Here is a 22,800-nt window from a genome sequence, read left to right as displayed (position 1 = left end):
ATACCTGGTATAAATCCCACTTGATCATGGTGAATTATTTTTTTGATATGTTGCTGAATTCTACTGGCTAGAATTTTGCTGAGGATTTTTGTGTCAATGTTCATTAGGGATACTGGTCTGTAACTTTTCTTGTGGTGTCTTTACCTGGTTTTGGTATCAGGTTTATGCTAGCTTCACAGAGTGTGTTTGGGAGTATTCCATCCTTTTCTATGCTCTGAAATTCCTTTAGTAGTAGTGGTGTTAACTCTTCTCTGAAAGTTTGGTAGAATTCTCCAGTGAAGCCATCAGGGCCAGGGCTTTTTTTTTTGTTGTTGGGAGTTTTTCAATTACCTTTTCAATCTCGTCTTTTGTTATGGGTTTACTTAGTTGTTCTACCTCTGTTTCTGTTAGTTTAGGTAGGTAGTGAGTTTCTAGAAATTTGTCCATTTCCTCTAGGTTTTCAGATTTGTTAGAGTGCAATTTTTCATAGTATTCTGTTATGATTCTTTTAATTTCAGTTGAGTCTGTTGTTATATCACCCATCTCATTTCTTATACGGGTTATTTGCTTCCTCTCCTGTTTTTCTTTTGTCAGTTTGGCCAATGTTTTAACAGTTTTGTTGTTCTTTTCAAAGAACCAGCTTTTGGTCTTGTTAACTCTTTAAATTGTTTTTCTATTCTCTATTTCATTTAATTCTGCTGTAATTCTTATTTAGTTATTACTTTTTTTAAAAATAAAAATTATACACTAGAAATTAAACACAGAGTAGATGCTCTAGAACGAGTACACAGGATCACACAATTTTCATGAAGAGAATTTAGAAGTTTTAGTCTGATCATGAAAGGTAGAAATTAACTGTTGTTATTTCTGCTCCCTCTTTGAATTTTACCAGTACTCAGATTTCTGCTCGGGGAGCCAACCTCCCCCAGTTAGTCCACGTGTTTGTGGTGCCGTTAACCCCACCACCGTGTCCAGGCATGGAGACTGTGAATGACTCTGAACACAATCAATCTGTCCCACATGCCCTGTCTCTAGGACTGAACCATGAACCAACTCAGACTACTGTAACTGGGACCGCTTAGACCTCTGTTTCAGCTTCCAAGAAAGCAGACTCTTTGTTGCAGGGCTTGGTGCCCTGACAGAGTGAGCCTGGAGCCGCAGCCAGGGCCACCTTCTGGAGCTGGAGGTTGAAGCTGGCACAACAGCAGCCTGAGCTGAGACACAGAGAAGCCCAGTGGTATAGTTTCAGCTCTGAATCCAGTGGAGTTTGAAGCTAGATAGCTTCCCTGGGACTTTTCAGTTTTCTAAACAAATTTCCATTTTTGCTTAAGAGATTTTTGGTTGGTTTTTCTCTTACTTGTAATGGAAAGATTCCAATGGGTAAACTGGGGCAGAAAAACCCATGTCATCCTAGAAGTTAGGTGGCATGCCTATAGTCTAACTATTATAGTGTTAGAGTTGGGACTAGGACATAGATCTCCTGACTCCTAGCCAGGTGAGATCTGCAAGGAAAGGGAAAAGAAGACTCGTGAGATGGGAAGAACAAGATAGAGCACCACAATTGGAGAGGGAGCCTTGAAGGCTGGTCGAAGATGCCTGCTGTTTCCAATAACAACCTGTTGTTATTATATCATGTAATGTTTCTTCTTCAGCTACATCTTGACAGTACTGGTGCTTCTTTTGGGAAAATGATTCTAGCAGCTTATTGCATGTTCACCATTCATTCATTAAACAACTAATTATTGACCACCTACTATATACTAGATATTATTCTAGGTGCTGGAGATACAGTAGCAAAAAAGAAAAAAAAAATACTTGCCTCATAGAGCTGACAATCATATTACAGGCAGTTTTCTCAATTTTTTATTTTTTTTATTTTTAATTTTTTTTACTAAAAACATAAAACTATCTTGAATGAACATTATTGCTAACCATGTGCCAGGGACTATGCTAGGTGTTTTCACATCAATTACTTTATTGCTTACATTACTCCTGCAAGGTAGGTATTTCTATTTTCATCTTACAAATGGTTAAGCAACTTGTCAGAGATCACACCATTTGTAAGTGGCACAATCCAGAGTAAGATCTAGCTTTTGCTTTCAAGTATGGTGTTTTGCCCACTAAACCACAGCTTTATTTAACTATTATACAACTGATGTCTCCACTTTAGCAAATTAATGGGTTTACTCAGATCCTGCAAATCCCTGGCAACTTTATTATGTAACGCATGAGTAAAGAACCTTACACAATTCTTTCTGAAGAAGGAATTTATTATCATCTCTTGATCTTGCTCATTGGTTTACTATCAGGATGTATCTCTTATCTGTTTTCTATATGAAATCTTGCAGAAGTATATTGGAGTCTGCTTGATTGGCTCGCAAGAGCTGACTTAAATTTTCAGTAATTTTGCAAGCCAACTGACTTCACATTTGTAGCCTTAGTCTTGGAATATTTACACCATGGAAATTGGCAAATGCTACAAATCAACATGTTGTATTGCTTCTCCCTTGGAGAGCCATTTGTTAATATTCACTAGTACACCACGATCTCAGGGTCCACCATCTATTCAATAGGTAAATACCATCATATTAATTTCTCTTTCTTAAATAAATTATTCAAAACACTGGCTAACGCTCAGAAGAATTAAAAGCAGAAACACAAACAGATGCCTGCACACCAATGTTCACTGCAGCACACTATTCACCAGTTACCAAAAGGTGGAAACAAACTAAATGTCCATCAACATATGAATCGATTAAAAAAATGTGGAATATGCATACAATGAAATATTACTCATTCATAAAGAGAAATGAAGTCCTAATACATGCTTCAACATGGACAACCCTTGAAAACATTATGCTAAGTGAAATAAGTTAGTCACCAAAAACCCAAATATTGTATGATCCCACTTATACGAAATATCTAGAACCGGCAAATGTATAAAGACCAATGTTAATTAGTGGTTACCAGGGATGGGAGGGAAGGGAGAAGGGTGATGAAGAATATGGAAATGGGACAGTGGTGATGGTTGTAAAACACAATGAATGCAATTAATGTTACTGAATTGTACATGTAAATACTGTTGAAAAGGCAAATGTTTTGTTATATATATTTGTACCACACTAAAAAATTACTTGCAAACTTCTCCAACTTGAAAGATTTGCTACGATTCTCTAAAAATATAATAATGATATGTAAGGGAACACCATAGACACATGTAAACTTCTAGGTATATCATGGCCTGAAATGGGCATCAGGAGTACTGGTTTCTAAGCTTAATGCCATCATAATATGTCATGCAAATTAGTATAAGCAGAGTGCCTAAGAGAACACAGTTAAAGAACCTAACACGAATTCAATACTTTCCTTTCTGGCCTCTTGCTACTGAGATAGGCATAAGAAATCCTATGTTACATATAAAAGTGTCTGTTTTTTGGCATCACATTTGATTTCAATTTCCTCCTTAATAACCCTAGATAGAAGGAAGAATATTGTGTGAATAGACTGGAACAATACTGATTAATGAGGTTGTGCCAGAATAATCAGTGGATGGATAAAGCTTTTGTGTAGCTCCATGATTCTGTAAACTAGTCAGTAAAACTGTCATTCAATATTTACACTAGTATTTTGGGGTATATAAAAATAGAAGGAACTATCATTTTTCTAAGTGCTTACTATGTGCCAGGTATTGAGCAACACAGTTTACATATATATCCTATGAAGTAAATTATTGTTGATTTCAATTTTACAGATGAGAAAATGGAGGAAATTGAGGCTTAGCCAAGTGACACCGTTAATAAGTGACAAAAGTAAGAATCAAAATCATACCCAGCCCTGAACCAAAAGACTTCACAGTCTAAGCTTTAAACTCTCTAAGTGTGGTCCTCACCCTAGACCTCCTGAATCAGAACCTCTAAGTGTGGAATCAAAATCTGCAGCTTTACTACCTCCTTACCAAAAAATCCCAAACCAAACCCACTGCTGTTGAGTCAATTCTGACTCATAGTGACCTTATGGGACAGAGCAGAACTGCCCACAGGGTTTCCAAGGAGTGCCTGGTTGATTTGAACTGCCAACCTTTTGGTTAGCAGCCAAGCTCTTAACCACTGTGCACCAGGGCTCCTACCTCCTTACAGGGCTTTAATTAGACACCTGTTACTCCTTCTCTTCTATCCTCCTTTTCACCCTTTCTTTCAAACTTCCCATGTCTGTCTCTCTGTGCTAAATTCTGGGAAATCTCTACAGATCTACTTTTCAGTTTGATAATTCTTTCTTCAGCTGTATCTAATCTTGCTTTTAACTCATTCACTGAGTTAAGTCATTTCAATGATCATATTTTTTAGAAATTCTATTTGGTTTTCTTTTAATTCTGCCTGGTTTGTTTTTGATTCTGTATTTCATTTAATTTAAAGAAATTTATTTTTTGTTTATATACCTGGTAACTCGATAATCTGAAGATCCCGGGGGTTTACTTCTGCTTTTTATTGTTCTGCTGACTCTTCATCATAGTGGCTTTTTTGCTTACATGTTTTATAAACTTTAATCAGGAGCTCATTTTTTAAAATACTTGGTTTACTTCTGCCAAGGCTCTGAGGGTACCATCAGTCTGGAATAACTTTATGTTAGGGACCACACTTGGCATTTTCTAGATGACATAGGGAGTGTAAATTTGAACTCTGAATCTGTACATCTGTAAGAGTTCAGCCTGTAATTACTGATTTTCAAGATAGACATTGTATCTTCTCACGCCCCAGAGACTAGGCAGAGAGAAGAGACTTCCTCATAATCTTTTCTGCCTGAGGATCACTCATTAACAGAAACTAGAGCCCTATGAGAATATTGATTTAAGAGGGGAGAATCTCAGTTCTAATTCGTCAGACTGGAAAGACCCAAGACCTTATATCTTGTTCCTAGGAGGCTTTTAAAAACCAAGATTCTTGATTATCCAGGTCAGCAAATATTTACAGAGCAGCTGTAGCCCCAGAGTCCATCCAGATAGTATTGTGTTTTTCCAAATTTCTCTTCTGTTTTATGGCTCTTAAGTATTTTTCATGCTTTCTTACAAGTTCAACTATGCATTAGAGACAATGCTGTATTTTTATTCTATCACTTCTAGGTGTTTTGTAGTGACAGGACTATCTACTCCACCAGACTTTGGAAATTAAAAAAAAATGCATTTTAAATAAGTTTTAGAGATTTTTTAATACATAGTAAAATTTTGAGAACTACATTGCACTCCCATAGCTCTCCTGAGCCAAGTGACACCGTTAATAAGTGACAAAAGTAAGAATCAAAATCATACCCAGCCCTGAACCAAAAGACTTCACAGTCTAAGCTTTAAACTCTCTAAGTGTGGTCCTCACCCTAGACCTCCTGAATCAGAACCTCTAAGTGTGGAATCAAAATCTGCAGCTTTACTACCTCCTTACCAAAAAATCCCAAACCAAACCCACTGCTGTTGAGTCAATTCTGACTCATAGTGACCTGAGGAAATCAGTTTATTTATTTCTATAACTTTATCATTTTCTCCATCTTCAACTAGGACATGTTGAAAACTAGCTATTAAGTTATTCTGCTTTACTTTAAGTTTTTTCCTTCAGTCCAGTGTCCTGCTACTCAACGTGGAGTCATGTGTTGACCAAACCAAAAAAACGAACCAGTTGCTTCAAGTCAATTCCAACTCATGGCGACCCCGTGTGTGCAGGGTAGAACTGCTCCACAGGGTTTTCAAGGTTTTGACCTTTCGAAAGCAGATTGACAGGTCTTTCTTCCAAGGTACTTCTCAGTGGGTTTAATCCACCAACCTTTTAGTTAGTAGTCGAGAGCTTAACTGAACCACCCACAGACTCCTATGTGTTGACCAGTCTATTTTAATTCACGGGTAGACAAAACTAAAGATTCACTCTCATGGTACAACCTAGGCTTTATATAAAGAGGCTAATATTTGTAATCAATGGGTAGGAATAATTTGGAATCCTGCTTTTTCCTTAATATTAGGCAGTTTCTTTGTTGAACAGAGGCCTCATAAATTTTTAAAACACAGTGGCATAATATTCTATTCCATGGATATACTATAATTTATGTATTCAATCATCTGTTGTTATAGCTTACCATTATATAATGGCATGAGTCCATAGAAATGGATCATATCAGAATCTTAGGTTGGCTAAATGATACATTGTGATTTAGAATGCATGGAGTTGGTCCAGGTATCTCTGTGTTTAGAAGATTCTCTGGGTGATTCTAAGGCACACTCCCGATTAAGAGCCATATATTTAAAGGATCCCTGGGAATAGAGAAAGATACTTAATATTATGACAATCATAGTATCACATGATGGGTAAGACCGTGGGCTCTGTAATTATACTACCTGAAATGAATTTTGAGCTCAATTCCTGAGTAACTGTGAGACCCGGGGTAAGCTTACTAACCTCTCTAGGTCTCAGTTTCCTCATTTATAAAATGAGGATCCTAGAACCCAAATCTCTGATGGCGTCTTCTAACCCCAATCATCTCAGTCTGAAGATTATATAGCATGTGTTGTGATGACTGGAGCCCTGGTGGTGAAGTGGTTAAGAGCTATGGCTGCTAACCAAAAGGCTGGCAGTTCGAATCCACCAGTCTCTCCTTGGAAACCCTATGGGGTAGTTCTACTGTGTTGTATAGGGTCACTATAAGTCGGAATCAACACGACAGCAATGGGTTTGGTTTTGGGTTTTTGGTTGTGATGATAAAATGAGATGATGTAAGCAAGCATGGAAAGCCATTACGCGGATGGGAGCCTAAAGCACTGTCTATGAAAGTCTGCATGTAGTTTCTAGCCCCCTACAGGAGACCTAAGGAAGGCAAATGCCAACTGGAGGATTCTGATCTGGAATCCACTTGGGGTGGGGGGTGGGGGTTCAGGAGAGGAGACTCAGACCGCCAGAGTAGAACAGCTTCATCTCTAAACCTGCAGGTGGGTTGAAAAACATGTCTGTGCAGGAGGCAGTGGTACATACACACTTGGGGTCCATACTGCTTCTGTGTATTCACCTCATCTAATCAAGAATTGTCAGTATGTGACTTCGTGACAGCAGAATTCCTGAATGGAAAGGGAGACACTATATAGTCTTTAGTCTGAGATAGCTAGGATTAGAAGTCATCAGAGATTTGCTTCTGATTAGTCCCAGGAACAAACATGTATTTAGGGAAGAGCAAAGGGGATGAAAAAGGGGAAGAGCCCAAAGAGGAAGGTCACCAAGCCAGACTGACAAAAACAAACCAAAAAATATACACAATGTGTAAATTAAAGAAGCAATGGTTAAGGGCTCGGCTGCTAACTGAAAGGTCAGTGGTTCAAACCCACCAGCAGCTCCATGGGAGAAAAAAACCTGATGACCGCTTCTGTGAGGATTAAAACCAAAATAAAACAAACCCATTGCTGTCCAGTCGAACCCTACAGGACAGAGCAGAACTGCCCCATAGGGTTTCCAAGGAGCAGCTGGTGGATTCGAACTGCCGACCTTTTGGTTAGCAACCGAGCTCTTAACTACTGCACCATCAGGGTCTCTCGTAAGTCTAGGAAACCCTATGGGGCAGTTCTGTTCTGTCTCACAGGGTCGCTATGAGTCACAATCAACCCGACGGCACCCAACAACAACGACAACAACAAGGCTATCCTAATCATTTTTAAGGGTTAAGTTTCACAGCTATGATCTGTGCCAGAAGTTTCCTTTACTTGATAGCTTTCCCAGTTCATAATGGAGACTTTTAATACATACAGTGAATTTAGAGGGCTTTTGTTAAAAAATATTTTGCAAGGTAATATTTTTATTCTAGGGGCCAAATGCAAAACTTCTGAAACTACTTGAAAAAACAATTACACAGAAGTCTAGATTGTGGTTACACGTGGGGAGGGAGTTTTGTCTGCTTGCCTAGAGCAGTACTGGACATATAGTCAGTATTCAATGAATATTTGTTAAATGAATTGTTCTTCCTCTTTTGGCTTCACTCACTAATGGCTAACTTCATGCTTAATTAGCACCTCCATGGAAGAGCAAGAGAGAGAAAAAGCAGTGAAACACATTCACCTTTTTGGCTGTTGATACTAAGTCTGACCTCTTTTCCACCCTACCCCCACACTGAAGGAGGCTTTCCTGGACTATGTGTTAAGCAACCTGAAGCATTTCAACTCACTTAAAATGAACAAAAATTGCAAAAATGCACATATAGAAAATTTTAAATGTAAAAATAAAATAGTCATTACAGTAGTCCCCCCTTAACCGCAGGGGATACTTTCCAAGACTCCCCGTGGATGCCTGAAACTGCAAATAGTGCTGAACCCTATATATACTGTGTTTTGTCCTATATCTATACATACCTATGATAAAGTTTAATTTATCAATTAGGTACGGTAAGAGATTAACAATAACTAACAATACAATAGAAAAATTATAACAATATACTGTAATAAAAGTTATGTGAATGTGGTCCCCAGGCTGGACACAGCAAGATGACGCAAGATTTCCTCGTGCTACTCATTTAACATTGTCAGACCAAGGTTGACCACGGGTAACTGAAACCGCGGAAAGCGAAACTGCGGAAAGCGAAACCGCAGAGAAAGGGGGGCTACTGTACATATACTAGTATTTTAATTAAAACAAACAAACAAAAAACCAGTTGCTGTTGGGTCAATTCTGACTCACGGTGACCTCATGCATATCAGAACAGACCTGTGCGCCACAGGGTTTTCAATGGCTGATTTTTCAGAAGTAGATCATCAGGACTTTCTTCTGAGGAGCCTCTGGGGAGACTTGAACTTCCAACCTTACAGTTAGCGCTGAGCATGTTAACCATTTGTGCCACCCAGGGACTCCAGTTTTTTAATCAGCTGCTGTCAAAGAGCTAAAGTGGCACGTAACCTAGAGCACTGGTTCTTAACCATGTTTGAGTCCTTCCCTTTGAAAATCTGATTTAAAAAAACAAATTACAGCTCATCTCCCCAGAGAAATGCACATACATATAAATTTAAGAGTCCAAAAACCCTCTTAAACCTCCAAAAAGAATCCATGGACCCCAGGTTAAGAAGGTGTTCTCTCCAGCTTTTCTTGTATTACAGAGCATAGGACATAATGTGCATAAGGAATGTGGCTATTTTTCCTTATTAACATATGTGAACAGGAACAGCTTAAGTGTGTTTATGGAAATTTTAATAACTACTGTGAACTGGTTTCTATATGCATGCCTGATTGATCATTGATGATCTCTGTTATTTTCAGTAATTGAGTCAGATTAAACTGTTCAAAATTAGTATTCCACCTAGATCCTTAAAATGGTAAATTTCCTGAATCAGACAAGCCTATACAAAGGAAAGGGACGTTATGCAAGGATATGTGATATCGTTAAATACCACAGCAGATCAGCCAGTCTTTATTTGACCTGGATATAAACTTAACATTTAGGATTTTGAAGTGAGAGGCACTAAGAGTGGAGACTTTTTTCTCCCTAAATCAATTGGGGGTGGGGGGAGGAAACAAAAAACTGTTGTTGTCCAAAACATTTCAACACATGCTTTCTGTGCAGCATAAAACAGGAAAGAAAACATATGTGAGAAGCAGCTTTCAGAAAATGTTTGATTAAAAATAGTTACACTTTTATCAGCTGTGGTTCAGGTTGTAGTCCACTGTACTCGATATTTATAACTACAGGGAAAATAAGAATACTAACTAAGTTATTTGCATTTTAGAATCGAAGTCACCGACATTAATTTCTGTTTTGCGTAGAAGTGGGCCATGCTGAAGGATATCACATCAGCTGAGGCTGGACTATGAGTGCTTTCTGGTCACCCTAGAAGATAATCAGAGAGACTCTATTTTGAAGCCCCACAAGGCTGCCTCCTTTGGCACTATTCCACCTCTCTGAAGAGGAAGGTAGTTTGATTAAAAAAAAAATCTCTTGCATGACTTTCGGGAAAAAGAGGGAAATGAGCCTTCCCTGGCACTCCTTGCTGAGTCAAAAACAGGCAGGGACAAGCTTGGCCTAGAGGAAGGTTCTTGAGCATTTCTGCTAGTCTCTCCCATTAGAAGCCCCATGATGAAAGGAGGACTGAGGAGACTTTAAGGGAAAGCTTAAAAGATAGGTAGTAAATTAGTAAACATTTATCAGGAAAATCTTCCTTTTTTTAAAAAAAGCGCAAGGCATAAGAGTCAGTCTGCATGATTCCCTAGATTTTTCTCTGAATATTATTATTATTGTTGCCATAAGAGTCAACACAAAGCCTACCTAGAGGATGACGAAGTTTTATCTAGATGGCAGAGAGATCAAAAGGACCGAAGTGAACACCGTTTAACCTTCAATGTGGCCCACTTTTAATCTTCATTTGCCCTGAAAGGGAGGTACTACATAGCATACAAAATTTGCATCCAAGACAAAACTAATTTTCTTGAAAATGTCAGTATTTATGGATGTATACTTACGTGGTAAAAATATAAAAACCTATCAGAAAATGAAACTTCATAATAGTAGTTTACCTAGGCAAAGGAAGGAGGAGAAAGTGATGGATGGGTGGGGCTTTAGCTATAATTATGTTTTATTTCAGAGAGAGAGAAAAAGATCTAAAGCAAATACGATAAAATGTTAAAACCCATTGCCGTTGAGTTGATTCCTACTCATAGCGACCCACAGGACAAGCAGAACCGCCTCATAGGGTTTCCAAAGCTGTACATCTTTACAGAAGCAGATGATCACATCTTTCTCCCGTGGACTGGCTGGTAGGTTCAAACCGTATCTACTACATCTAGGTGGTGGGTACATGGTGTCTATTATATCATATTCTGTAACTTCTATCTATGCTTGAAATTTTTACTAATGTAAAAAAATAAAAAGAATGTGAAGATTTGCACAGAAAGGCACTGGAAAGCTAAATAGGATTGTTTCTTGGCAAGTAAGTAAAAGAAACATGTAGAGCACTGGCGGTGTAGCAGCCCTAGTTCTAGCTAAGCGCAGAGAAATAATCCTGACATGGTGAAAGAGTGTCTACACCTAGGTAACACTCTGCTTATTGAAATAGGGTTTTAAGCATGAGACAAAATTCTAGTAACAAATGGAGGATTTGGGTAGATTCCTGGAGTTGGTTTCAATGTGATTTAACTTAGTGTCAAATTTTAGACAAGCAGGTTACATGTTGACATGCTCTGTAAGTGCAATTGGTAACTGAAGCCTCCAAACCATGGCCAGCCCCCAAAGCTTTCGGGTTGGCCCCTGACCCTTTGCTGCTGCCTCCATATGAATGAGCGCACACTGAATGACCTGCCTCACTCCCTAAGCCTCGTCCAGGGTTAGGGTGCCATTCGCGACAGCAGAGTGGAGGTGCTCTCACAGACGCCTGGCAGGAAAAGAGCGTGTGAGGTTGATGGGGTAGAGAGAAGAGTAAAAGGCTGTAGTTTAGGAAAAGGCAAAGCTCATCCATTTTATTTTTAAGCCTGAACACATATACTTAACAAGTATATAGTGTATGCAGGTCTTGGTGCAAACATTTAAACATTCAGCTACTAACTGAAAGGCTGGCAGTTTGAATCCACCCAGAGACATCTCAGAAGAAAGGCCTGGCAATCTACTTCTGAAAGATCACAGCCTTGGAAACCCTATGGAGCACAGGTCTACTCTCATACACTTGAGAGAGTAGATTCCATAAGCCGAAATCTACTCCTTCGCAACTGGTTTACTGGTAAAGCTTGGCAGCATTATTTCTTTTCAGTAAATGTAAATGCCCTCCCTCTGAAGTGCCTGCTGGGGTGGATTCTAGGCGAGTGCGGGGAACTCTCCACTCACCTCCTCCCGCTCGAAGGGAGGGTGGGGACCATTCCACAGATGCTCCATTGCTCACACAACAGCTGCTCTGCAGTCCACAGTGCAGACTGAACCCCATCTCCACTTTCACTTTCTCTTCTTTAACAGATCACCATCACAACGCTTACATTAACTCTCAGGTATTCAGTTATTACAGAATATGGAATACTGAATCCACCAGCCGCTCTTTGGAAACCTTATGGGACAGTTCTACTCTGTCCTGCAGGGTCGCTATGAGTCAGAACTGACCCGAGGGCACATAACAAAATAACAAAAAAGTTAAATAAAATTGTTTCCTTTAACTGTTTATGTTTAAATTTTATGCCATTTAAACTGCAGTGACAGTTCATCAGGGAATAATGACAGTTTCTCCAACCTCCAAGTTCCTCCTTTTCTTACAACTTTATTGAATGCTTAATAAATACATGCTGAATTAGGGAATAAAAATATTGGATGAAATAATGACACTGTAGCTAAAGTTTAATAATGGTCAATCTTCCACATTTATATCTTGACTCGTTTCATTATTAGTTTTTACTTGTCTATACTCCTACTAAGTATTAAGTTCCTTTGTACAGAAACTATGATTCAGCAAGAACATCTAATGTCCATTAAGTTGCTTCATTTCATTAAATTATTATGTGGATATGAGGCAGCAATATGTTGTCTGAGGAGGTAAACCACTACATGATGATATATGAAGACTGAGCATAAACATATATATAAAGTTTCTTTTTGTTATTAACCAATAAATTTACAACAAAGTTAATCCATATGTTTGTCAGTAGAAAGAATTACTACTTAGCCACAACCGACCTGGGCAACAGCAGTAATAAACATACCATAATTTATATTCTTCGTACAGAGCCAATCCAGAACAAAATCCCAGTTTTTCTCGCAATATTAATTCTTCAGTAGCTATAATCAATGTTAATGCCGACAACATATCTCTTTAAATTACTGTTGTCACAAATATACACACATAAATACATACAATATTTGTGTATATGACACACAGACACGTGTTAAAAAGATTTGACTCCCCAATATCTGAGTCCCTTTTGACCCTGGGCCTCTCTCTCCCTTATTTTCCAAAGTTATAATTCACTGTGCCTTATTTCACCATTGTACACCCATGCCCTGTCCCCTTAACTCCCTGCCCGTAACCACAAATGCATTCCATATGAGAGGTTCAATGAGCAATAGTCTGCTTTAGAATAAAGAGCCACTCGTCCTAAATCCTGGCAATCTGCTCCTGTAAAGGTTATAGTTTAGCAAACTTCATGGGGCAGTTCTACTCTGTCAATATAGGGTCGCTATGGGTAGGAATCGACTCGATGGCACACAACAAAAATCTATGATAAACGTAAGCTAATTCCTCTCTCTGATCCTCAGTTTTCTCATACGCAGCACATTTTTTACCTGTCAGCGTTGTTACGAGGATTCGAAGAGATTGGCACACTTTGGTGTTTAATAAAATGTTAATTCCCTTTTTCATTGCCACTCCTATCCCTCTTCCAGTTTCGAAAGGACTTCTGTGCTCTAAAGACATCATATTTACCCTGCCTAGTGAACTTTAATAGGAAAAACACCTTTCATTTCACAACCAATGCTAAGAGACTTAAAATGCAAATATGACTGGGAAACCCAACACTATACAGTACGGGTGAGTTTTACTTAAAAGGTAGAGAATGACATCACAGTATTTTGTCTTTTTTTATGCAAAAGAGATAAGAAATGAGAAAAGCGTGGGCTTAAGGTGGGGTATGAGGAAAAGAAGAAAACAAAAACTCAGGCTGGCTAAACCACAGACAAATTTCCTTCTCATCAAAATTCTGCTGAGGGCCTACCCTGTTGGTCTTCACCTAATCACAAAAGCAAACCAGGAAACAAAAAGACAGAGGCCAAAAGAATATTATGTCCAGAGGGACATGCACTCCTAATGAGAACTGCGTTGATAACCTTTTGCCCAAGAAAACTTTTATAAACGCCTCAACTGCAATGACTGACTGGCTTATCTGCAGAACTATTATCAGTGTGTGAAACATGACACCATATTATGAAAACAGAAAACTCAAACACTCAGAGAAAGATATTCTCCATTAAATCAACAAACAAAAAAAGAATCTTAGGATGAGTAAAAGGCGTGACCAAGCACACCACAAGCATGTCAGGACGTAGTAGGTTCCAGCAATGACCAACATGTGGTTGCACATCTGCTCATGTGTGGGTGGAGGCCAGGGGCACTTCTGGGCTCTCTATGGAGCACTGTGATGGTTAGTTTCACATGTCAACTTGGCTAGGTTATAGTACCCAGTTATTCAATCAAACACTAACCTAGGTGTTGCTGGGAAGATATTCTGTAGATGTGGTTAACATCTGCAATCAGCTGGCTTTAAGTAAAGGAGATTATCTCAATAATGTGAGCGGGCCTCATCCAACCAGTTGAAAGGCATTAAGAGCAAAACTGAAGTTTCCCTGAAGAAGAAGAAATGCCTGTGGAATATAGCCTCTGCTCCTGCTATAGTTTCCAGCTTGCTGATCTGCCCTACAGATTTTGTACTTGCCTAACCAGCCCTAGTGGTGCAATGGTTAAGCATTTGGCTGTTAACCAAAAGGTCAGCAGTTTGAATCCACCATCTACTCCTTGAAACCCTATGGGGGCAGTTTTACTCTGTCCTATAGGGTCGCTGAGTCAGAATCAACTCAACAGCAACAGGTTTGGTTTTTGGTAACCAGACCTTAAAGGAGCTCTGGTGGCACAATAAGCGCTCGGCTGCAAAACAAAAAGTTAGTGATTTGAATCCACCCAGCAGCTGCAGGAGAAAAGATTTGGCGATCTGCTCCTGTAAAGATTACAGACCTCACAATTGTGTAAGGCAACTCCTTGAAATAAATCAATCCACCTATCAATAGCTATCTATCTATCTATCCATCCATCTCTCTCTCCTACTGATTCTACTGGTTTTGTTTTTCTGGTGGAACCTTGACTGATACAAGTACTTAGATACGTTTTCTCATCTAATCTCGAAGAAACCCTATGCAGTATATACTATTACTATTTCTACATTTTACACATTAGGATTCTGAGGTTTAGAAGTGTTTTATAACCTACTCAAAGCCACACAGCTAATAACAGAATCTGAATCTGAATTCACGATCTTAAATAATACACTATATAATCCATATACTCAGTCATTTGTTTTTCACTAAATCTCTAAAGAGCTAAAATCAAGCCATTTCTTTAAAAGACTTAAGAAAGTTTCAGGAAGTATACAATTAAAAAAAAAAATTTATGATGATTGAGAAACAGTAAAAATTTAAGTTACCTAATGTTAAAATAATTTCTACTAATAGAAATATGAGCAGAGTTTTAAAGCCTGTCATCTCTATCACTAAGAGATAAATTTCTATTGAAGATTATAATAATCATGCAAACACTTCCGCTTAAGGGCAAAGGTAAATTGTATTCAATTAAATCAGTCCCTTGCTTTCACGCCTAGAAAATCAAATCTTCCAGAGTTCACATAGAAGAATACCATGAACTTACTTTGACTTGAGGGTAAGACTTCTTGTTCTTTTCACTAGATGCACCAGGAAGGCCACCATGGGATGGGCCTTCACATACATAACGGAAACGGAATCCTCTCTGCAAAGATGAACATAGAGCCAGCAAGTTTGAGAAATATTTATTAACAATTATAGTGACAAAGTTACAAAATTTTAATTCCTATACGTATTAGATGAGAGAAGAAAAATAAGAAAGGGGCCTCTGTAAATGAGTCATTTTCTCCATAATCTTATTATGAACACTGATAACTGACACCTGTGCAGCGAGGTGTCGCTAAAAGTCAGGTGCGTAACCAGGAGGTATCTGTCATGCTCTGCATATGTGGAGAGGAGACTGCTGAAGAGCTTAAGCCTTTGGACTTGACATGCTAAAGCTTATCTGAATCAGAGCTTCCTCATCTTAAATTGCTGCTGCCAAGCTGTTCAAAATTACGCTTCTTTGACACTTAAAGGAATTCCTCATCAGCTCTGACTACAGTTGACTGAGGTGGGAATACAGAAATGTATTGTTAAATGTATCACATCAGAGCTGGAGACCCACCCTACACTAGACTCTGCATGTGGTGAACCTTAATCAACAGTTCAGAAAATCAGATTCCTGACTTTATATGTAATCAAGCTCAAGCTGGATATGTTAACTGATACAAGTGAATCCAAAACCAGACATTTCCCTTAAATATTATTGATGACTCAGGAATTTTACAGGAAGGGCTAGCTAGAAGTCTTTAATATGTGAACTACTGTGGACTGACAAGCACCTAAGTGCAATGTTTTTTCATCCATAAAAAAGAAGCGCAGTGGTTAAGACCTCCGCTGCTAACCAAAATGTCAGCAGTTCGAATTCACCAGCCGCTTCTTATAAACTCTATAAGGCAGTTCTACTCTGTCCTATAGGGTCGTTATGAGTCAGAACTGACTCTACAGCAATGGGTTAGACTCTTTAAGGTCTACTCCAACTCCAGTTCTAACATTTTATGACTTATAAGACAAAATTATAATTATGCATATTTATATTCAAAGAATAGAACCAGGGCAATTCTTCCAATGAACCTCATCACCATATTAAGGGAACTTTCATTGTATTTCCTGAAAGACTCAACCTATAACTACTTTAAAATGATGTCAACCAATTTGTGGTAGTGTTATTAGTTTATAATTGTACAGTCACTTAACCAGGGTTTTTTTGTTTTTTTTTTTTAAATTCACCCTTTGGTAAAAAGAACAGTATGTTAACATACTTTAAGGAACATCCTCACCATTCATTTTTTTATTGTGGAACTGACTACTTCAACTAAACAGTGCTAGATCATTAGGTCATCAGGACCTCCCCACACCCAGTACTTGCTGGTGGGGGTTTCCTGCCTGATATACACTCATACAGCTACGGAGCCCCAGCAAACATGAACACTTTGTTAGCAACTCTGATCTCATGGACCAATGTAAAATTTCTGCTCTTCTTAGCATTTTACCAGGAAGCCCTTGCAGTGCAGTGGTTAAGTGCTCAGCTGCTAACCAAAAGGTCAGTGGTTTGAACCTACCAGCTGCTTCTCAGGAGAAAGATGTGGCAGTCTGCGTCTGTAAAGATTTACAGCCTTGGAAACCCTATAGAGCAGTTCTACTGTGTCCTACAGGTTCGCTATCAGTCGGCATGGACTTGACTGGGGTGGGTTTGGTTTTGGTTAGCATTATAGCTAGTAGGGTCTTACAGAACAGTATCTGATTGGTCCAAATGCCCTGAACTATTTTAAGTCTCTGGGAATCCTATAGAACTTTCCTATATTCTCTGAGGACCTGATGATTTCCAAAGAGGATCAATACTAAAGCATATTTCTGGAATGACTAAGGCCTGAAATAAATTTCCTAGCTGGGAAAGTTCCTCAAGTCACACATGGGTTTGCAGTGTATGGTCAACTCAAAAGCTGGCACCTAAAACAACTCTTGCATATGGTTCCTCAGGAGATTCCAAACCTGATTATCAGGGAAGCTTTGTGAAGTGATATTACTCATTTAGGGGCAATTTCTCAGCTTGGCCTCTAACAAATTTCAAATTAAAAATTCAGCTCTACACCTTTTGCAAGCAGTGGCTGTTGGTTGATTTTTATTAATTAAATGACATTTCTAAAAGTGTGAAAAAGCAACAGCATGTACAACATTTAGCCTCCAGAAATGGCTAACCATAAAGATACAGATTTACTTGACTGCTAAGCAATTTGAACACCATTTCAGTTTTTAAACAGTATTAGATAATTAACACTGAATAATAAGCAACAGAACTAGATTCTAAAGATTAGTAATATATGCTATGACTCATCTCTGTCAGAGCTGGGGAAAGTCTGTGGTAAAGAGGCCCAGAAGAAAAAAGCACATTTCTTTAACCTTTATTAAAAAAAAAAATAAAGCAATTCATTATCTTCAAACACAAAATTCATCTTGGGCAACTGGAAAAATATACTCATGTATATTTGTATATCTTATTGGTTCAATATCAAATAGACTACAAGCAGAGAGGCATGTGTTAATAGCTTGCTTAAAGTTTGAAATATACTTACTAGATATTTATGGTTGCATAAGAGTATCTTAAGTTCTGTGCAAAGAATATTTAACCTGAAGATGAAAATTCATAACTTTTTTTCCAGAAGATCAAATGTCTTAAAATACTTGGTCTGGATGTGATTCTGATTCTAGATTTCTGAGATTAAAGGTTTGCCAATCCGCAGCCATTCATCTCAATAACTCCATTTGCCTAAAATGAGTCAAGAACCTCAAAGGCAAGGCTACATCCATCCGGTCAGAAAGTCTGACTAAAGTATAGTCTTATTACTTTCACTAGAGTCAGACATCAAAATAACATTAATTTGGTAAACAAACATGCGTTGTTTTGCTCACATGAGCTTTTATGCATCCACATACAGTGAATTAAATTCTGAATTTATATTGCTCCTTCAGGTAAATCATAAATATTAATTTTTCCTTATGACTATTGAGCCCTTGATAAGAAAATACATTTTAAAATTCTTTTTACAGTGTTATATAACCCAAAACCCACTGCCATCAAGTAGATTCCGACTCATAGCGACCCTATTTCCAGTGTTATGCTTATGAAAATGGATATTTGGAAAACATATCTAGGCTGGTATGCAGACAAATAAATTTTAGTTGGTTTCTCAGTTTCATGGATTACCCAGATCTTATAGGCTAGGAAATTTTCTAGGATGCCAAACTACTAGAATTTTAGAGGATAAACTTCCAATGGGAGGGTCTTTGGGAGAACTGGTGACCTCCTGTGAGAAATCATTGCTATGGCTTTGGACATGGAAGTAAAACAAAGTCATACTGACAGTCTGTGGAGTCAGGGTGTGCCACCCCAAAATCAACTAGAATAATGCCCCAGAGTCTCATGTGGCTTTCCTGTCCCCATTAATTTCCTTTCATATAATTTTGACCTTATAAGGATACTCTGTTTGGTCATAGATAAGATTATTTATATCCTTTAAATACTGACCAAATCCAAACACACACATAATAATACCACAGTTCTAGTAACCATAATGTATGTTTTCATTTAAGTTCTTCAACTATTTTCATTTGTTAAAATGTTACACAATGCAAAAGTCTGACACTCACTCACCTGAGCTACCAGATAAAAACAAAACAGAAGCAACACTTAGGAAAGGTATTAGAGAACTGGTACGGATTTAATTGCATACACTCAAAATACGTGTTGGAATCCTAACCCCGATACCTGTGGACATAATCTTATTTGGGAATAGGTGTAGCTTTGTTATGTTAATGAGGCCTGGTGAGTGTAGGGTGTGTCTTAAACCTAATCACTTATGAGATATAAAAAGAGCAGATCAGACACAGTGAGCAAGCACAAATGGAGAAAAGACAGACACCACACAGAAATTGCCCAGGAAGCAAGGAACTTCAGGGCTAGAGAAGCTGAGACAAGGATTTCCCCCTAGAGTGGACAGAGAAAGAGCCTTCCCCTACAGCCAGCCAGTGCCTGGAACTTGGACTTCCTGTCTCCTGAACTGTGAGAAAATAAATTTTTGTTCTTTAAAACCATCATTTGTGGCACTTCTGTTACAGCAGCACTAGGAAACGAAGACAGTAATGCAACTGCAAGAGGCAGGCCTAGGTATCCTCAACCTCACATGAGTGTGGTAAACACATCTATTCAGCAATTTCCTGATTTTGTCCTCATTCTGTGGGGGACTATACCAATTACTTCCATCCCCTAACAACTGAAATGTCCTTTAGGCAGAAAGTAAAGATTCTCTTTCCTCTTCTTTCAAACCACTGGTCCCATCCAACTTCCAACAAATATTTATCCACAGAGTTGGAGCATGGTGAGGAGGCTACTTCAATCCCTAGCTATCCTCTACAGAATCTAGTGGTAAGAGTTAGAGCTTGATAAAATAAAATGCTCCTCTTCTGACTTCAGAGAGGTCAAGTCTAAAACTAACACCAGATGGAAGAGAACTCAACTGTCATTCTAGCACTTGAGCTACCTCCTACTGCTACTTTTAATACTTTAGGTTACAGGTTCCAAAGACTGAAGCTTTTTAGAAAAGGCCGAAGCTACTAAAAAGAAGGAAGAAGGCTAAATAGTACATGAGTGAGCACATGGACATGACTCATGGATGTGACTCAGTACATGTGAACTGCATGTATGTGTATTTCCATACAAATGAAAATTAATGGAGATAACCTATGCCTTTCCTAGGAGTGGCTGGTTAGCTAAACTGGTAGTGACAGCAGGATATCAAGGCTCTATAATTAACCAGAGATTTACGGAACTATGTACTGAGGCTGGAGACAGTTTGAAGAATGACACAGAGAAATGTAAGGAGGATGAATAAAGTTGTTATGTAATTTGGTAGGTTGCTGTGCTTCTAGATAAGCTACTTCCTTCATAAAATTCATTTACTATTATTCAGTGCTTGAGATTGTAATATTAGACTTATTGATCTAACATTTAAATAAAAAGTCCCACCTCTTTAATCTTCTTACCTGTTTAGGTTGTTCTAATATTTGAAGGTATGGGCCATCTGCTAAAAAAAAAAAAACAGAAACCAAAAGAAACTGTGAGCCTTCTCAAATTTGGTATAAAATATAAAGCAAGTAAAAAACTGAAATTATGTTTCTAAAGAGAGGTTTCAATTCAACTTCCCAGCTAAAATTCCCAATCCAACAAAACGCGTGATGGTAGGCAAGAATTCATATGTTCGAATTAACATCTTAAAAACTACACAAATACCAATTAAAAGCACCAACCACTTCTCGGGTACTATATTTTCTTTTGCCTTCACAGTATTAGACACTGATTTCCATTCCCAAATGCCTTTTCAAAGAGAATGTGATTAACGTGAAATCAGAAGGGACTGAACTAGCACCTGCATGTGTGCAGTATACAGACATTGATCTCAGCCTACCTGCCTCTTCTTACACCAAGTTTTCAGTTCCTTTCACTTACCTGAATCCATAACTACTACCTTCATTCCTTAATTGCCTAGTTTGTCCTCTCCCCTCCCCCACATCCATTTAAATTTGGTTCATCAGGCATGGTGGATTCGTCTTATTAATCCATACTTCAGATGTTTATATAAAATTTTTAAATACTGTGCTCTCATATAAACTCTGTCCTAAAACAACACAAGCATTTTTTTTATAAAATCTTGAAAATAACAATTTAATTGACATTAGACACACGTCAATTAATTATTGTTAAAATATAATGAAAAACTAGAAGCTTAATTTATACCTCAACTATATCTGACTCTGGAAATTCAAAGAAAATCAATCTCTGAGAGCGTAAATACAAATTTGTTGAATACGAGAAAGTCCCTAAACTCCCCAGCTAGTTTTTATGTCAACAGTATAATAACCCACAGTTCTGAAATAAATAAAGGCGTACGGTGTTTCTCACTTGTTTGAACGTAAATTAAGATGTTTGGTACTAAAAATTCTAGAATACTTCTGTGTCCATTTTAATCTCCACTGTCTCTCAGCTAGAGGTTTAAGACCTATTATTTTAAATAAATAGATTCATTAAGAAGAGACAAACCTTCAGGTTGAAATTATAAGTCAATTATAACTTAAAAGAGAATTTATTTTTAATCTTCTTGGTGTTATAATGAATCAAGATAAGGCCAGAGAACGGTAGGAAACAAATGTATAATTATTTCCTGTTATTCTTTATGAAATTCACAGGAAAGTCGGTTGAAAAATGGGGAGTAACTGGCCAACGTAGCATAATTTAGGTAGATTATCTTTTGTTGTCTGTAAGAAATTCATTCCTGGAAACTTTAAACTACTTTTAGAAAAGAAATTGCAATTTTAAAATACTAAAAAAAAAATGGCTAAACTTACCTTTTCAATACAGAAGTAAGGCCAAATTAGAAATAAAAAAAATTTCACACTAATATACAACCTTGTTTGGTAAAGTAGAGGGTCAGCGAAAAAGAGGAAGACCCTCAATGAGATGGACTGACACACGGGCTGCAATAATGGGCTCAAACATAGCAATGATTGTGAGGATGGCATAGGACCGGTCAGCATTTCGTTCTGTTGTACAAAGGGTCACTATGAGTCAGAACCGACTAGATGGCCCCTAACAACAACAATATACAACCTAGGGAGCCCTGGTGGCGCCGTAGTTAAGTGCTTGACTGCTAATTGAAAGGTCAGCAGTTTGAGCCTACCAGCTTCTCCAAGGGAGAAAAGATTTGACAATCTGCTCCTGGAAAGATTACAGCTTCATAAACCCTGTGGGGGCAGTTCTACTCTGTCACATTGGGTCACTATGAGTCAAATCAACTCGATGACACACAATAATCTACAGCCTATGTGACAATATAACCCATACACTCACGTAAACATTCTCTCTGTAATGCTACATGTGTATCAAGAGAACAAGCCTTTAAGAGAGCAATACTTGGAAAAGAGGTCACGGAAAATACAGAGGAGTTGGAGCATGTCTGCAGTAAACTTCAAGTGCCTCATTTCTTATCAACTCTCCTAAAAATATTTGCAGTTTGGCTATTATTTTTGCCGTAAGATTTAATTTCCTTTAAATATGTGAAATTCTAAGGTTTGGGAATTTTATTAGGGACACAGGACCATTTTTATCTTTCAGGGAACATACTCAAGAGCTAAAATTAACTAGAAAATTAGATTTGATATGCATATATTTGTTTTAAGGTCAATTTTCTTTTGGCCACATTTCTGTGTCATGAAAGTAACATCCCACTGTGCAGAAAAATTAAATTAAAGCATAATATTATAGACTTAACAATAATATCCTATCCTGTGTAGTTTTCAAAAAGTAGTAGAACTATTAACTATATTCCCAGAAATGCTGAAGGTAAAAAAAAAATTTAAAAAATCCATATGACATTACAAGTTAATATTGGTGTA

The 22,800-nt window shown here is 38.0% G+C and overlaps 1 protein-coding gene across 4 annotated transcripts in view; it reads right to left on the bottom strand.

Moving 5' to 3' along the window:
- The window catches only part of NFKB1 (nuclear factor kappa B subunit 1), a 137,882-nt gene that overhangs the window by 77,555 nt on the left and 37,527 nt on the right, over positions 1–22,800 (bottom strand). For 3 of the 4 annotated variants that reach the window (XM_023734735.1, XM_004380249.2, XM_023734736.1), the window contains 2 exons: positions 20,395–20,435; positions 15,359–15,457 (listed from right to left, as the gene is read on the bottom strand). In XM_023734735.1, coding sequence (XP_023590503.1) covers positions 15,359–15,457; positions 20,395–20,435 — 140 coding nt within the window. The remainder of the gene's footprint in view (positions 1–15,358; positions 15,458–20,394; positions 20,436–22,800) is intronic. The other variant, XM_023734734.1, reaches the window with a different exon arrangement.

This window comes from Trichechus manatus, unplaced genomic scaffold (genome assembly GCF_000243295.1).
Source record: "Trichechus manatus latirostris isolate Lorelei unplaced genomic scaffold, TriManLat1.0 scaffold00071, whole genome shotgun sequence".
In the NCBI taxonomy this organism is placed as follows: Eukaryota; Metazoa; Chordata; class Mammalia; order Sirenia; family Trichechidae; genus Trichechus; species Trichechus manatus.
The sequence above is the reverse complement of the archived record's forward strand: the minus strand, read 5'-3'. Positions and strand labels throughout refer to the sequence as shown.